We start from the raw sequence: 17,411 nt of genomic DNA on the forward strand, positions 1-17,411 counted from the left end.
ACCTGGCTATCTGATAATCTACATAATTCTATACCAGACAAAAAAAGTATCCATATCTATGGGACTCGCTGAACAGGAGGATGTATATAAGTCTTCATAAAAATGTTGAAACACACATCTTTGGATGAAGTCACCATTTTATCACCCTTCTTAATCTTTGGGATTAATTTAGAAGTGTTCTGCATTTTTTGTTGTCTTGATTGTAGCCTGCCTGTCTTCTCACCTCCCTTATAAAAACTGTTTCTAAGCCTAAACAGTGCAAATTCTGCCTTTTTGTTATACATTTCGTGCAACTGAAATTTCAGCTTGTACGCAGTTTGAAATGTGCTATCTGTGAAATGTCTTGCCAAATCCCTTTCCAAGACATATATCTCAGTTTCTAATCTTTTTACTGCTTCAGTCCCTTCTCTCTTATTTTTAGACGTATGTGCTATTATTTTCCCTCGAATATACAGTTCATTTGGAAAGTATTCAGACCCTTTCACTTTTTCCACATCTTCCTACGTTATAGCCTTATTCTGGATTAAATGTTTTTTTCCCCTTATCAATCGACACACAATAACTCATAATGACAAAGCAAAAACAGGTTATAATTTTTTTCAAATGTATAATTTAAAAAACCATGAAATATCATATTTACGAAAGTATTCAGACCCTTTACTCTTTACTTTGTTGAAGCAGATTTGGCAGTGATTACAGTCTCGAGTCTTCTTGGGTATGACACTACAAGCTTGGCACACCTGTATTTGGGGAGTTTATCCCATTCTTCTCTGCAGATCCTCCAGCTCTGTCAAGTTGGATGGGGAGCGTTGCTGCACAGCTATTTTCAGGTCTCTCCAGAGATGTTCGATCAGGTTCAGGTTCTGACTGGGCCACTCAAGGACATTCAGAGACGTGTCTTGGCTGTGTGCTTAGGGTCGTTGTCCTGTTGGAAGGTGAACCTTCGCCCCAGTCTGAGGTCCTGAGTGCTCTGGAGCAGGTTTTCATCAAGGATCTCTCTGTACTTTGCTCCGTTCATCTTTCCCTTGATTCTGACTAGCCTCCCACTCCTTGCCGCTGAAAAACATTCTTCTGGAAGGTTCTCCCATCTCCACGGAGGAACTCTGAAGCTCAGTCAGAGGTACCATCGGGCTCTTGGCCACCTCCCTGACCAAGGCCCTTCTTCCCGATTGCTTAGTTTGGCCGGGCGGCCAGCTCTAGGAAGAGTCTTGGTGGTTCCAAACTGCTTCCTTTTAAGAATGATGGATGCCACTGTCTCTTGGGGATTGTTTTTGGTAGCCTTCCCCAGTTCTTTGCATCGACACAATCCTGTCTTGGAGCTCTACAGACAATTCCTTTGACCTCATGGCTTGGTTTTTGCTCTGACATGCACTGTCAACTGTGGGACCTTATATAGACATGTGTGTGCCTTTCCAAATAATGTCCAATCAATTGAATTTACCAGAGGTGGACTCCAATCAAGTTGTAGAAATATCTCAAGGATAATCGATGGAAACAGGATGCACCTGAGCTCAATTTCGAAGTCTCATAGCAAAGGGTCTGAATATTTATGTAAATCTAATATTTCTGTTTTTTATTTTTTCTAAATTGGCAAACATTTCTAAAAACCTGTTTTCGCATTGTCATTATGGAGTATTGTTTGTAGATTGATGAGGAAAATTGTTTATTTAATCCATTTTAGAATAAGGCTGCAATGTAACAAAATGTGGGGAAAAGTCAAGGGGTCTGAATACTTTCCGAATGCACTGTATGCTTTAGAGGTTTCCTATACTGTGGAAATCCTTTCAGTTGAGCCTATGTTAATTTTAAAAAAGGATCTAAGATCATCTGCAAGTGATTGGCTAAAAATCTCATCTTGAATAGCATTGAGTTTAATCTGAATCTACCCTTCCTCACAGTTACTATCAATATGTAACTCTACTATAGCATGATCTGTGGGGGTGATGGGCCTAATCTTGCAATCAATCACATTATTAACAATGAAATTAGATATCAAGTATAAATCTATTCTGGAGTGTGTCTTATGACAGTGGGAGAAAAAAGTATATTCTCTATCATTTGGATGGACTAATCTCCATATGTCTGTAAGGCCCATATCTTCTGCTATTGCAAATCTATCATTTCGTGTGGAGTTACCTGTAAATGTACTTCTATCATATTGTTCATCACTTGGTTAAATTCTCGAGCAAGGACGATCTGCCCCTCCGTATTTCCCAGTTTAACATTGACCTCATGAAAAACATCAGGGTCCTCCTTGTTGGGAGCATATATGTTGCATAACACTACCTTAATCCCATTTATAAGATCCTCAATGCAGATAAGCCTGCCAAAACTCATCAGTGTTGCTTCAACATTACAAAATAAAGTATTTTACTTGTCAGAATAATCCCCCCATTTTGTTTGGAATTAAATGAGCTATGATAAACTTCTGCAACCCAGCCTCCTCTAAATTCCAGTGCCTCTGTATCTGTTAAATGTGACTCCTGTATGAACACAATATCCACCTTAAATATATCCCCCAAAAAATACACTTCACTTTGTTACCACAACCATTTATGTTCCAAGAGATGATGTTTACATAACCATATCTGCTCTGAGTGATTATAGCCTGTGAGTGGTTATAGCCTCTGAGTAGTTATAGCCTGTGAGCATGAAGTGTCCCATTTAACACGTGGAAACTGTAATGAACATCATTATATAACATTTCACAATATATGCTCCTGCTGTACAATGAAACAGTGAAAATAAACATAGAAAACCAAGCCAAAAATAAAACAAAAGCAACTAGGAATGTAACGTTGCTTCTTCGATGAGTCAATTATCACAGAACTGTCTTTGATGCTTCAGAAGATAAGATAAAAATCCTTATGGTAGTGCTCAAAAGGCTAAATTGGCAAATCTCCCAGAGTCCCGCAAACACATAGGCTACCTTCATTTGTATTGTAAACGGCATACAATTCAACATGTATTTTACCTTGTCCCGTCTTCTTTATCTAGGCTAAACCCCTTGCTCTCGCAAGAATTCTCTTTCCCTTCCAAGTAAAGAGCAGGGTCGCTGGGAATGGCAGTGTGTGCCTGACGTTCTTCTTGTGTAGTTGTTTCTTCGCCACTGCAAACTTCTTCCTCTTCATTGCCAGTTGATGGGGGGGGGGGACTTGCTGTTTATTTGCTAGTTGATGTGCCCTTCTGTGAATACCTCGTGTTAGGCTTAAACACGTTTTTTGTGTGTGACGACATTCCAATAACGGCACTTTAGCGAGATGTTTCAACATGTAAATGATCTTTATATTAAACTGTACTTCAAGTCAATATATTAAGACAACCATTTAAGTGTATGCCGTTGAATTTCAATATTTACAGTACCAGTCAAAAGTTTGGACACACCTACTCTTTCAAATGGTTTTTCTTTATTTTATCAAGGTAAAGGGTGGCTACTTTCTATCCTAAATAACTCCCTAGTCCTTGCCAATGACAGACGTACTCATAACATGATGCAGCCACCACCCTGCTTGCAAACAGGATGCATATTTTGGAATATTTTTTTTATCTGTACAGGCTTCCTACCTCTCTGGCAACTGAGTTAGGAAGTACATCTGTATCTTAGTAGTGACTAGGTGCATTGATATACCATATAAGGGGAATTGATAACTTCACTATGCCTAAAGGGATTTTCAGTGTCTGCTACCCTTCTTTGCGAGGCATTCGAAAACCTCCCTGGTCTTCGTGGTTGAATCTGTGCTTGAAATTCACTTCTCATCTGAGACACCTTACAGATAATTGTTTGTGTGGGGTACAGAGACGAGGTTGTCACTCAAAAATCATGTTAACCACTATTATTGCACACAGAGTGCATGCAACTTATGTGACTTTTTAAGTACATTTGTACTCCTGTTCTTACAGTATTTAGGCTTGCCTTAACAAAGGAGTTGAATAATTGACTCAAGAAAAAAATTCTGAAAAAAAATGATACTTTAACATTATGGGTTATTGTGTGTAGATCAGTGAAACAAAATTGCAATTTAATACATTTTAAGTCACCCTATAAGACATCAAAATGTGGAAAAAGTCAAAGGGTGTTAATACTTTCTGGAGGCACTGTACCAGTGAAGGAAAACTACATATACCATCACCAAATTATTTGTACTGTTTCTTTTAAAATTGTGGAAATACCTTATCTCTTATTCTGCACTTCCTTATAGCTGGACATCAAGATCCTTAGTAAGCTCACACAACAGAGGAACTTTATATACTTGGGTTGCTGAGGTGTTGTTGAGCTAAGAGCGCATAGGTGATCTTAACGGTCCTCCAGCTTTTGAAAACGTCTGAAATGGAGGCTGGATGCATGGCACCTTTTGAGTTCACACCTCCACACCCCCCTGCTCTTTGTTAAAAGCACTGAATGGGATAACTGTCACACTTCGACTCTGACACCATTTTAGTGTCTGCTGTGTGCAGTTCACTCATTATTTATTTATTTAATTTAGCTACTTTACTAGGTCTGCTTTTCACTTTCAGCATAAATGTTTTAAAGGTGTTGGTTTAAAAAAAAATGCTGCTACCCCCCTTTGTGTAGGTGTGTGTGTGATGAAATTAACAGAAATAAAATAGCCTATTATTATACTATATTTCTACTATTGTCTCACTACTAATATTTAATAAATTACAGCATGCATGGAAAACCAACAGATAATTGCAACACATTCACTTCTGATAACAATGTATTTGATTAATTTATCTCAGTCCCTCTCTGTGGGAAGCATAGCGGCACAAAAGGTTGCTGCAATTCCTCCTCCGAACAGAACTGGCGCTGTACCCTCAGCGGCACACTGGATCCTTGAGGGGTGGAACTTTGACCATCCATCAGTTAGCTAAATTATTTCCAAGCGTAGCACTCACTGTCACTTTTGTTTTTTCATATGTATGTGTTTTATTTTACATGAAACGAGATGTGGTTTATTTATTTACTAAGTTGGCTGTCGTTGGTGATACAAATATCTTTCGTCACACTAGCAATTGGTGAGTTTACTTGTAACGTTACATGTTGAAGTTGTTAGCATCGCCACATTGCCTTTATTTTCCCATCCGCCTTGTATTGATACCTGTCACTTTGACCTCGGCTCGGAGTGACAAACAATCGACAATGTAGCGGAAGAAAATTTACTCAACTGACTTGCTAGGATAATATTAACCTTGTAGCTAGCAATGCACACAGTGTGGCAAATTCCCATAGCTAACTTGCTAGCGAGCTAAAAGCCAACTCAATCAGGTAACTAGCTAACGTTAGCTATGATTCATGTTCAAGAGGGTTTAAGCGAATCGACTAATACCTTGCGCGTGAAACGTTAGTAACCAGTTATTTGACATTAAACTAACCAACAAGTCGTTGCCTATGTAACGTTAACCACTCATCTCGTATTGCCTCAACCGTTTCATCCACCCTGCAACTTGTGACAAAGCTAACTAGCCATTGTTAGCTTGCTACCGAAATAGCTAACACCTGTACATTGTCATTGGGCCAGTTCGTTTTGCAAGGGCCGGTGCCCCGGGTGGGTGGAGATTATTTTAAAGATTAATGGAATAGTCTAAAAATTGAAACTCCGCCGACCTAGGGCACTGGGCCATGTAAAACAAACTAGTGCTAGTGGCCCATGTTGTTGTTATGCAAGTGGCTGTCTTTTACCACTGTTTACAAAAGTACGCAACGTACTGTAACGTTACTGTATAGCCAATGAACTTAACAGAAAATCAATAGCTGGAGAGGAATATCTAGCACGCAACTGTTGCCCTGTCCTGTCCACGTTGGCACTTTCAGGAACTCATGATGTCATCTCACCTGGCAACGTTGAACCTCTGCCAGCTGGAGCATGCGTACCTGTGGAGGATGGGTTGCAACATTCCATTGCGTCTTGGGCCGAGTCATCAATGATTTATCTACTCAATAAAAAAAGCACATGTCGCCTATATCTCCACCAAATAAATTATAAACTACTGTACAATAAACTATGGGAGATGCCTGGTTTATGCCCTTAAAAAAAGTCTAGTAGGCTTAGCTTTGCAGATGCTTGATACATTATTTTCTTCCTGTGCTACATAAATGTGCGTCTGTAAGCTTAGATGATAATACTAGTTTCAAAGTGATAGTCAGTGAACCTTGTTTTGTCACATAGGCCAAAAAAAATATCTCAATCTTGTTAATACGTATTAACTGTCAATTTAGCAACTCATCAGCAATAACTTAGTCTTTACTAATAACTAGTAAATTAAGATATTCCATGTGGATGTAATGCTCTTTTTTGGTGGCCTCTGGTACATTCTAATAATTCCTTCGTTCCATCCAAATCCACAGAGAAATTATTGAATACTTTGAGTATTTACCTCCCAGATTGGACAAATGTGTTCTGGTATTGTGTTTACAATCTAAATTACTGAAAATATATGAATTCAGAAAGGGAACATTAAGCTTTTAAAAAATATATATTTTACATTTAACCTGTCTTCTCTTGAGATAAAATTATTTCACTGCAAGATATGAATTGACATAACTGTTTGTTCTTCAAATTATGTATTTTATTAACTGAAATGAAATAAATAGCCCAAATTATCTTGGTTTTAGAGCAAAACTATCAAATAACACATGGAATCATGTAGTAACCACACTCTTGGCATTCTCTCAACCAGCTTCATGAGGTAGTTACCTGAAATGCATTTCAGTTAGCCTTAAAAGTTAATTTGTGGAATTTCTTTCCTTCGTAATGCGTTTGAGACAATCAGTTGTGTTGTGACACGGTAGGGTTGGAATACAGAAGATAGCCCTATTTGGTAAAAGACCAAGTCCATATTATGGCAAGAACAGCTCAAATAAGCAAAGAGAAATTAAAATCAAATATTGTTTGTCACATGCGCCGAATACAACATATGTAGACCTTAGTGAAAGGCGTACTTACAAGCCCTTAACCAACAATGCAGTTTTAAGAAAAATACGTGTTAAGTAAAAAATAGGAAATAAAAGGGCAATGCAAATAGTCTGGTTAGCCATTTGATTAGCTGTTCAGGAGTTTTATGGATTGGGGGTAGACGCTGTTGAGAAGCCTCTTGGACCTAGACTTAGCGCTCCGGTACTGCTTGCCGTGCGGTAGCAGAGAGAACAGTCTATGACTTGGGTGGCTGGAGTCTGACAATTCTTAGGGCCTTCCTCTGACACCGCCTGGTGTAGAGGTCCTGGATGGCAGGAAGCTTGACCCCAGTGATGTACTGGGCCGTTCGCACTACCCTCTGAAGTGTCTTGCGGTCGGAGGCCGAGCAAGCCATACCAGGCAGTGATGCAACCAGTCAGGATGCGCTCGATGGTGCAGCCGTCTCCAGAGGGGGAATGGGTTTTGTCATGCCCTTTTCAAGACTGTCTTGGTGTGCTTTGACCATGATACTTTGTTGGTGATGTGGACACCAAGGAACTTGAAGCTCTCAACCTGCTCCACTACAGCCCCGTCGATCAGAATGGGTGCGTGCTGGGTCATCCTTTTCCTGTCATCCACAATCATCTCCTTTCTCTTGATCACGTTGAGGGAGAGGTTGTTGTCCTGTTACCACATGGCCAGGTCTCGGTCTATAGGGAGGAGGTCATTCTCATTGTTGTCTGTGATCAGGCCTTCCACTGTTGTCATCAGCAAACTTAATGATGGTGTTGGAGTCGTGCCTGGCCATGCAGTCATGAGTGAACAGGGAGTACAGGAGGGGACTGTTGAGGATCAGTGTTGAGGATCAGCGTGGAGGATGTATTATTACCTACCCTTACCACCTGGGGGCGGCCCCTCTGAAAGTCCAGGATCCAGTTGCAGAGGGAGGTGTTTAGTCCCAGGGTCCTTAGCATAGTGATGAGCTTTGAGGGCACTATGGTGTTGAACGCTGAGCTGTAGTCAATGAATAGCATTCTCACATAGGTGTTCCTTTTTTCAAGGTGGGAAAGGGCACTGTGGAGTGCAATAGAGATTGCATCATCTGTGGATCTGTTGGGGCAGTATGCAAATTGGAGTGGGTCTAGAGTTTCTGGGATAATGGTGTTGTGGGCCATGCCCAGCCTTTCAAAGCACTTCATGGCTACAGACGTGAGTGTTACGGGTCGGTAGTCATTTAGGCAGGTTACCTTAGTGTTCTTGGGCACAGGGACTATGGTGGTCTGCTTGAAACATGATGGTATTAAAGACTCAGACAGGGAGAGGTTGAAAATGTCAGTGAAGACACTTGCCAGTTGGTCAGTGCATGCTCGGAGTACATTTCCTGGTAATCCAGGAACTAACTGGCCAGCGGGCCTTGTGAATGTTGACCTGTTTTAAGGTCTTACTCACATCCGCTGCGGAAAGCGTGATCACACAGTCATCTGGAACAGCTGGTGCTCTCATGCATGTTTGTGTTACTTGGCTTGAAGCGAGCCTAGACGTAAATTAGCTTGTCTGGTAGGCTCGTGTCACTGGGCAGCTCGTGGCTGTGCTTCCCGTTGTAGTCTGTAATAGTTTGCAAGCCCTGCCACATCCGACGAGCGTCTGAGCCGGTGTAGTATGATTCGATCTTAGTCCTGTATTGATGCTTTGCCTGTTTGATGGTTCGTCAGAGGGCATAGCGGGATTTCTTATAAGCTTCCAGGTTAGTGTCCCGCGCCTTGAAAGTGGTAGCTCTACTCTTTTAGCTCAGTGTGGATGTTGCCTTTAATCCTTGGCTTCTGGTTGGGGTATGTATGTACAGTCACTGCGGGGACGATGTCATTGATGCACTTATTGATGAAGCCAATGACTGATGTATTGTACTCCTCAATGCCATCAGAAGAATTCTGGAACATATTGCAGTTTGTGCTAGCAAAACAGTCCTGTAGCTTAGCGTCTGCTTCACCTGACCACTTTTTTTTTATTTGGCAGAGTCACTGGTGTTTCCTGCTTTAGTTTTTGCTTGTAAGCAGGAATCAGGAGGATCGAATTATGGTCAGATTTTCCAAATGGAGGGAGAGCTTTGTATGTGTGCTTCTCTGTGTGTGGAGTAAAGGTGGTCTGGAGTTTTTTTCCCTCTGGTTGCACATTTACTTGCTGGTAGAAATGAGGTAAAACAGATTTGTTTCCCTGCATTAAAGTCCCCTGCCACTAGGAGCGCCGCCTCTGGATGAGCGTTTTCCTGTTTGTTTATGGCCGTATATAGCTCATTGAGTGCAGCCTTAGTGCCAGCATTGGTTTGTGGTGGTAAATAGGCGGCTACGAAGAATATAGATTTAAACTCTTGGTAAATAGTGTGGTCTACAGTTTATCATGAGAAACTCTACTTCAGGCTACCTCGAGACTTCCTTTGATATTGTGCACCAGCTGTTGTTTACAAATATACATAAGACAAGGGGTGCCGGACTATCAGAGGCTACTGTTCTATCCTGCCGATACAGTGTATAACCCGCCAGCTGTATTTTATTAATGTGGTTGTTCAGCCACGACTCGGTGAAACATAAGATATTAGTTTAACCTCTTTTGGCGCGTGAACCGTTAGTGGGACACCTATAACAACATCCGGTAAATTGCAGAGCGCGAAATTCAAAATACAAAAATCATAATATCGTTAATGAAAATACAAGTGTCATACATCATTTAAAAGCTTAACTTCTTGTTAATCCAACCGCGTTGTCAGATTTCAAAAAGGCTTTACGGCGAAAGCATACCATGCGATTATCTGAGGACAGCGCCCCACCCCAAAATACTTTTTCAACCAGCACAGGCGTCACAAAAATCACAAATAGCGATTAAATAAATCACTTACCTTTGAAGATCTTCCTCTGTTTGCATTCCCAAGGGTCCCAGCTACACAATGAATGGTCGTTTTGTTTGATAACGTCCTTCTTTATATCCCAAAAATGTCCGTATAGTTGTCGCGCTTGATTCAGTAATCCACTCGTTTAACATGCATACAAACTAATCCCAAAAATGACCAGTAAAGTTCATCCAACCAAGTCAAACGATGTTTCTAATTAATCCTCAGGTATTCTAATATCTAAATAAACGATAATATTTAAGACGGAGAATAGTATGTTCAATAGGGAAGATAAATAACGAAGAGCGAGCTCCTCATTCACGAGCCAACAAAACTGCATTTCTAATGAGACACCTTGGAGTTCTTCCAACTACTTGCTTATTTTTCAAAAAACAAGCCTGAAACCCTTTCTAAAGACTGTTGACATCTAGTGGAAGCCATATCACCCAGATTGCAGTTCCTATATACAGTGCCTTGCGAAAGTATTCGGCCCCCTTGAACTTTTCGACCTTTTGCCACATTTCAGGCTTCAAACATAAAGATATAAAACTGTAATTTTTTGTGAAGAATCAACAACAAGTGGGACACAATCATGAAGTGGAACGAAATTTATTGGATATTTCAAACTTTTTTAACAAATAAAAAAACTGAAAAATTGGGCGTGCAAAATTATTCAGCCCCCTTAAGTTAATACTTTGTAGCGCCACCTTTTGCTGCGATTACAGCTGTAAGTCGCTTGGGGTATGTCTCTATCAGTTTTGCACATCGAGAGACTGAAATTTTTGCCCATTCCTCCTTGCAAAACAGCTCGAGCTCAGTGAGGTTGGATGGAGAGCGTTTGTGAACAGCAGTTTTCAGTTCTTTCCACAGATTCTCGATTGGATTCAGGTCTGGACTTTGACTTGGCCATTCTAACACCTGGATATGTTTATTTGTGAACCATTCCATTGTAGATTTTGCTTTATGTTTTGGATCATTGTCTTGTTGGAAGACAAATCTCCGTCCCAGTCTCAGGTCTTTTGCAGACTCCATCAGGTTTTCTTCCAGAATGGTCCTGTATTTGGCTCCATCCATCTTCCCATCAATTTTAACCATCTTCCCTGCCCCTGCTGAAGAAACGCAGGCCCAAACCATGATGCTGCCACCACCATGTTTGACAGTGGGGATGGTGTGTTCAGGGTGATGAGCTGTGTTGCTTTTACGCCAAACATAACGTTTTGCATTGTTGCCAAAAAGTTTGATTTTGGTTTCATCTGACCAGAGCACCTTCTTCCACATGTTTGGAATGTCTCCCAGGTGGCTAGTGGCAAACTTTAAACGACACTTTTTATGGATATCTTTAAGAAATGGCTTTCTTCTTGCCACTCTTCCATAAAGGCCAGATTTGTGCAGTATACGACTGATTGTTGTCCTATGGACAGAGTCTCCCACCTCAGCTGTAGATCTCTGCAGTTCATCCAGAGTGATCATGGGCCTCATCTCTGATCAGTCTTCTCCTTGTATGAGCTGAAAGTTTACAGGGACGGCCGGGTCTTCGTAGATTTGCAGTGGTCTGATACTCCTTCCATTTCAATATTATCGCTTGCACAGTGCTCCTTGGGATGTTTAAAGCTTGGGAAAACTTTTTGTATCCAAATCCGGCTTTAAACTTCTCCACAACAGTATCTCGGACCTGCCTGGTGAGTTCCTTGTTCTTCATGATGCTCTCTGCGCTTTAAACGGACCTCTGAGACTATCACAGAGCAGGTGCATTTATACGGAGACTTGATTACACACAGGTGGATTCTATTTATCATCATTAGTCATTTAGGTCAACATTGGATCATTCAGAGATCCTCACTGAACATCTGGAGAGAGTTTGCTGCACTGAAAGTAAAGGGGCTGAATAATTTTGCACGGCCAATTTTTCAGTTTTTTATTTGTTAAAAAAGTTTGAAATATCCAATAAATTTCGTTCCACTTCATAATTGTGTTCCACTTGTTGTTGATTATTCACAAAAAATTACAGTTTTATATCTTTATGTTTGAAGCCTGAAATGTGGCAAAAGGTCGAAAAGTTCAAGGGGGCCGAATACTTTCGCAAGGCACTGTATTTGCATATCCCATAGGCAAGCATTGAAATGGCCTGTGACCTCAACAACAAAAAATACGGAAAATTTCAAGTTTCTTCAAGTGCAGTTGCAAAAACCATCAAGCGCTATGATGGAACTGGCTCTCATGAGGACCGCCACAGGAAAGAAAGACCCAGAGTTACCTCTGCTGCAGAGGATAAGTTCATTAGAGTTACCAGCCTCAGAAATTGCAGCCCAAATAAATGCTTCAGAGTTCAAGTAACGGACATCTCAACATCAACTGTTCAGAGGAGACTATGTGAATCAAGCCTTCATGGTTGAATTACTGCAATGAAACCACTACAAAAGGACACCAATAATAAGAAGAGACTTGCTTGGGCAAAGCAACACAAGCAATGCACATTAGACCGGTGGACATTTGTCCTTTGGTCTGGAGTCCAAATTGGAGATTTTTGGTTCCAACCGCTGTGTCTTTGTGAGACAGTGTGGGTGAACGGCTGATCTCCACATGTGTATTTCCCACCGTAAAGCATGGAGGAGGAGGTGGTGTGGTGGTGCTTTGCTGGTGACACTGTCTGTGATTTATTTAGAATTCAAGGCGCACTTAACCAGCATGGCTACTGCAGCGATACGCCATCCCATCTTGTTTGTGCTTTGTGGGACTATCATTTGTTTTTCAACAGGACAATGACCCAACACACCTCCAGTCTGTGTAAGGGCTATTTGACCAAGAAGGAGAGTGGTGGAGTGCTCCATCAGATGACCTGGCCTCCACAATCCCCCGACCTCAACCAAATTGAGATGGTTTGGGATGAGTCGGATCGCAGAGTGAAGGAAAAGCCGCCAACAAGTGCTCAGCACATATGGGAACTCCTTCAAGACTGTTGAAAAGCATTCCAGGTGAAGCTGGTTGAAAGAATGCCAAGAGTGTTCAAAGCTGTCATCAAGGCAAAGGGTATCTATTTGAAGAATCTCGAATATAAAATATATTTAGATTTGTTTAACACTTTTTCAAATGGAAAAGGTTGTAAAATTAAGAGAACACATGCTCAATAAAGTTCTGGGTCCATATGTGTTCAGAAAAGAGAGAGAACGACATCAGTTCAATTAGTGCAATAATTTTAATACGTTTTTGCAACTTTTTGTGAATTGCAGTATGTCATTCATAAAAAAGAAAATACTGTTTAACAACTGACCCATATTTCTTCTTTAAGGCTTCAAGCTTCCTTTTAAGAGGCATTTTCTCAGATTGAAGAATGACGCAGGTGTCAATCATGGGTTTTGCTACACAGAAAGCAGCATTTGACCACTCCATTGTCAACACTTGGATTAAATCAGTAGACCTAGATCCGTATCTTTGAAAATATCGTATCATTATCTTTTAAAACAATTCAGTCTGTTTTCTTTTATCAAGTTTTGGACCAGAGTGAGACTGTCTCTCCACTAGCCTACCTATTTATTGTTCCTGCAGTGAAGAGGATTCACCATCTTCATCGAATGTTTTCATAATTTATCTGCAGATAATCGCCAAAAAGCCCACAAGTATGCAAATAAGGGAACCAAATGAAAGGCTTTCTTACCGGTGCGATTCGGTAGGCTGCTGACGAGTCACTCACTTTTAACGTCACTGTCTGGCAAGTCCTGATAGACTTCATATTGAAAATACAAATGAGATCTTTAGTTTACTTGTCCCCATGTGATACCATGGACCAATAACTATGTTGTATGATTTATGAATGGCAAGGATATGACATTGACATTATTCAGTCAGTTTGACACCATTTATAAACTAGTCAAGCTTGCTGCTCTTCTGTAAATAAGAATTTGTTCTTAACTGACTTGCCTAGTTAAAGGTTAAATAAATCAAAAAAATGTTTGCTGTTCATCAATCAATTGAAGACTTAGTTCTCTCAAACCCATCTCCATATGTATTTTTCTTTTCTTTTAATTTCACCTTTATTTAACTAGGCAAGTCAGTTAAGAACATATTCTTATTTACAATGGCTGCCAAACCTGGACGACGCTGGGCCAAATTGTGCGCTGCCCTATGGGACTCCCAATCATGTGACACAGCCTGGATTTGAACCAGGGACTGTAGCGACGCCTCTTGCACTGAGATGCAGTACCTTAGACCGCTACGGCACTCGGGAGCCCTATATAGGGTTTTCAGCCATTACATTCGCCCACATTTGGCTCTGTGTAAACTACAATTGACACTGATTTTAACGTCAATTATCATCGCTCTCTAAACGGTTTTGGAAACATACTGATGTGCCCCTTATCTTTCATGTCACTGAAAAATAATCTTTCAAATAAAATATACAATTATTGTAGCAGTTTTGCACAGATCCAGTGTGCCTCCAGCTGACCAACTGCTCTTCCTCCTCAGCTCACACACAGGTGTTCGGAGCACGCTAGATAGCTAATTGGTGCAGGTGATGGCTACTGTCTGTCTTCTGTAAACGAGCGCTGTAACATGGAGAAATGGCCATGTGGGAACACTAATCCTAACCCTATAAAAGCTGTGTCAATGTACCTTTTTGTTTTTTGAAAATTATTGCTTGCTGATATGAATACGTTCCTTATTTTTCCAAAACATTGCCGCAAGTGATGCGTGTACATTTTTTGTGCAATCGTCGGGGCTCTTAACAAAACTTCCCCTGTCAGAAGATACTATCGTCAGTATGCACCAAAGTAGTGAGGGTCTATGAATGGGGCTATGACCCAGCACTTCTAATGTGCCAGAAAACAATAGGCTAAGTGGATTTTGACTCGTCGTTTCCACAATATATGGGAGGTGCAAATTGACTCACATGGATTATGGAGGAGCATCATGCTTTCCTCCCTCCGTGTGAAAGAATTTGACTGCAACCACAGCGTACACAACACATACACCCAGGTACCGGGAGGCGGGACAGACGGCAGACTGACAGGCACCTGTCCTATCAATAGATCGCTTGAAGATGCATATCGTTCATTCTAGCTGGAGGTCTTGGCAGACTTTTTTTCTGACCTGAGAATTGAAAAGTAGCCTAGTTAATTTAAGTGGAAAAAGTACCCGACTGAAAATGAGTGTGTAACCGGCTGTATAGCCGACAGCCGGCGCTAGTGGAAAACTCTGGTCTGTGCGGACGAGTGGGGGAGTGCCTTGCCTTGCGTGATGAGATGCAGTGTCCTCCTGTGTGCTTGCCTGGGGTGTATCTGCCACCAGCTTCTCTTTGACCTAAATGTTTTGACTTGTTATAGTGCCGTTGTCTCAAGTAGCCTCTTCTGGAAGCATGTTAGTAAAAGTCTGCTTCTATCTAGGCTACCTTCAGTTTTTCAGGGGTTATTTTGGGTCGTGTGTGTTCATCCTCAATTGATCTCATCTCTCGTATGTTACAGTGCAGTCTATAGACGGGCTAACTGACGTCACCAAAACGATGCGCACTATTCAAATGGGACAGAAGTCTGTGTGTTGCGATTCTGAATGGTCAGATAGCTAGCAACTATGACATGAAGATGCCATGTGGAGAATTGTAGGAGTCTCATTTCATCTAGTTTTATCTTATTCTTGACACCATGTCTTGTTTTGAGGTGTTTTTACTGATGGCAAAAATTTGCTAGCTAGCTAACCAATAACTGTAACAATGTATTTGAGAAACAACAAGTGCTCAGTGTGCAAATGTATTTATGTTTTCAATAAACATCGGAGACGAAATGTAGTTGTATGTTAACAGTCTATGCCAACCCCGTCTGTTTTACCTCATAGTGGCGGTTTTGTTGCTAACCAACCCGTCTACGGACAAGCTGGTAATGCATTTGGTTTGTTCTTGTTGTTTATTAGTATGTCTCTCCTCCTCCTCCCCCCCAGCTGCTGGCCTGTATTATTTGGCAGAACTAATAGAAGAATACACAGTTGCCACTAGTCGAATAATAAAGTACATGATTCTGGTGAGTAGTGTCTCTTGACTGATATTAATTCTAACACAATGCAAATGATGACCTCTAGAAGCACTTGTATTTAGAATGTCATGGAAACGGAGGTCTCTAACCACCCAATCTCTCTCCGTCCATTCCCTCTTTTAATAGGGGCTAGGAGTTTTTCCTGGTCACCACTTTACCTGACCAGGAAAAACTCCAAACCCTAGTTATAGCCTAAAAGGTCCTGAGTTTTTCATGATCATGTGATCAGGGAAAACCCCTGGCCCTTATGTCCTGTAACCTTGACTCCCAATCCAGATGTTTTGAAGTACTAGCAGCTAACCCTTGCTCTGTGCATGCATCCTCTCTAGTTCTCCACAGGTGTGCTGTCGGGGCTGTACCTGTTTGAGGGCTTCCCATGGCTGATGATGGGCTGTGGTCTCTTCACCAACCTGGTGTACTTTGGCCTCCTGCAGACCTTCCCTTACATACTGCTGAGCTCACCTAACTTCATCCTCTCCTGTGGTGAGCATCAGAGACAGGCAGCTGCAGAGACAGAAACCAGTGTGTAGTGGGGATAGCTTCTCTATGTATAGACGTCTATGTACAATATGCTGGGACAGTAGTGTTTACCTGATCACGCGATCTGATACATGTTCAGGAGTTTTAACATTCTCTCTCTCGCTCTCTGCCTGTCTCTCTCACTTACAGTATTGGTGGTGCTGAACCACTACATGGCCTTCCAGTACTTTGCAGCAGAGTATTACCCCTTCTCAGAGGTAAGCTTAGGTCACACACTCTAAGGTAAGCCTAATCTGTGTTGATCACTCCTGAGCTCCAATGAGCAAAGTATTGCAGGGTACATATTAATTTATTCACTTGACACAATGGAAGGGAGATGGCTCATACCTCACCAAGGAAAAGATGGTTGCTATGAAATAGAAAGCTCTGATTAGTTGGTCGGCCAGTCAATCAAGAAACCAAATTATTTTTTACGAACAGTCAATATAACACTACTAGGACTTGAAATTAGGAGCTGACCAGGCAAAACTCTCAGCCCTAGTTATTAGCTCTAAGGCCCAGAGTTTTACCTGGTTAGGAAGAAATCCTGGTCTTGCCTTGTACCCATGTGTCTCCTCACCTTCCATGTCTCCTCTCTCCTCACCTCTACCTCTTCTTCTATCCCTGAAGGTCCTTGCGTACTTCACCATCTGTCTGTGGATTATCCCCTTCTCGTTCTTCGTGTCACTCTCTGCTGGGGAGAACGTGCTTCCATCCACCATGCAGCAAGGAGGTGAGCTCTATGATACTGTTCACCTTGTGGTTGGACGAACCAGGTCGTCTTAATACTATTCACCTTATGGTTGGACCAACCAGGTCGTCGTAATCAATCAAATGTATTTATAAAGCCCTTTTTACATCAGCTGATATCTCAAAGTGCTGTACAGAAACCCAGCCCAAAACCCAAAACAGCAAGCAACGCAGCTGTAGAAGCACGGTGGCTAGGAAAAACTCCCTAGAAAGGCAGGAACCCAGGAAGAAACCTAGAGAGGAACCAGGCTCCGAGGGGGGCCAGTCCTCTTCTGGCTGTGCCGGGTAGAGATTATAACAGTACATGGCCAAAATGTTCAAACTTTCATAGATGACCAGCAGGGTCAGATA

At 41.5% G+C, this 17,411-nt stretch overlaps 1 protein-coding gene across 1 annotated transcript in view; it reads left to right on the plus strand.

Moving 5' to 3' along the window:
- Positions 1–4,802: 4,802 nt before the first annotated feature.
- The window catches only part of LOC106577837 (protein TEX261), a 33,374-nt gene continuing 20,765 nt past the window's right edge, over positions 4,803–17,411 (plus strand). The window contains exons 1-5 of the mRNA XM_014156200.2: positions 4,803–5,016; positions 15,700–15,779; positions 16,121–16,274; positions 16,461–16,528; positions 16,941–17,043. Of these exons, the coding sequence (XP_014011675.1) occupies positions 4,947–5,016; positions 15,700–15,779; positions 16,121–16,274; positions 16,461–16,528; positions 16,941–17,043 (475 nt within the window). The 5' untranslated portion in view covers positions 4,803–4,946. The remainder of the gene's footprint in view (positions 5,017–15,699; positions 15,780–16,120; positions 16,275–16,460; positions 16,529–16,940; positions 17,044–17,411) is intronic.

Source organism: Salmo salar, chromosome ssa18 (assembly GCF_905237065.1).
Source record: "Salmo salar chromosome ssa18, Ssal_v3.1, whole genome shotgun sequence".
NCBI lineage: Eukaryota > Metazoa > Chordata > Actinopteri > Salmoniformes > Salmonidae > Salmo > Salmo salar.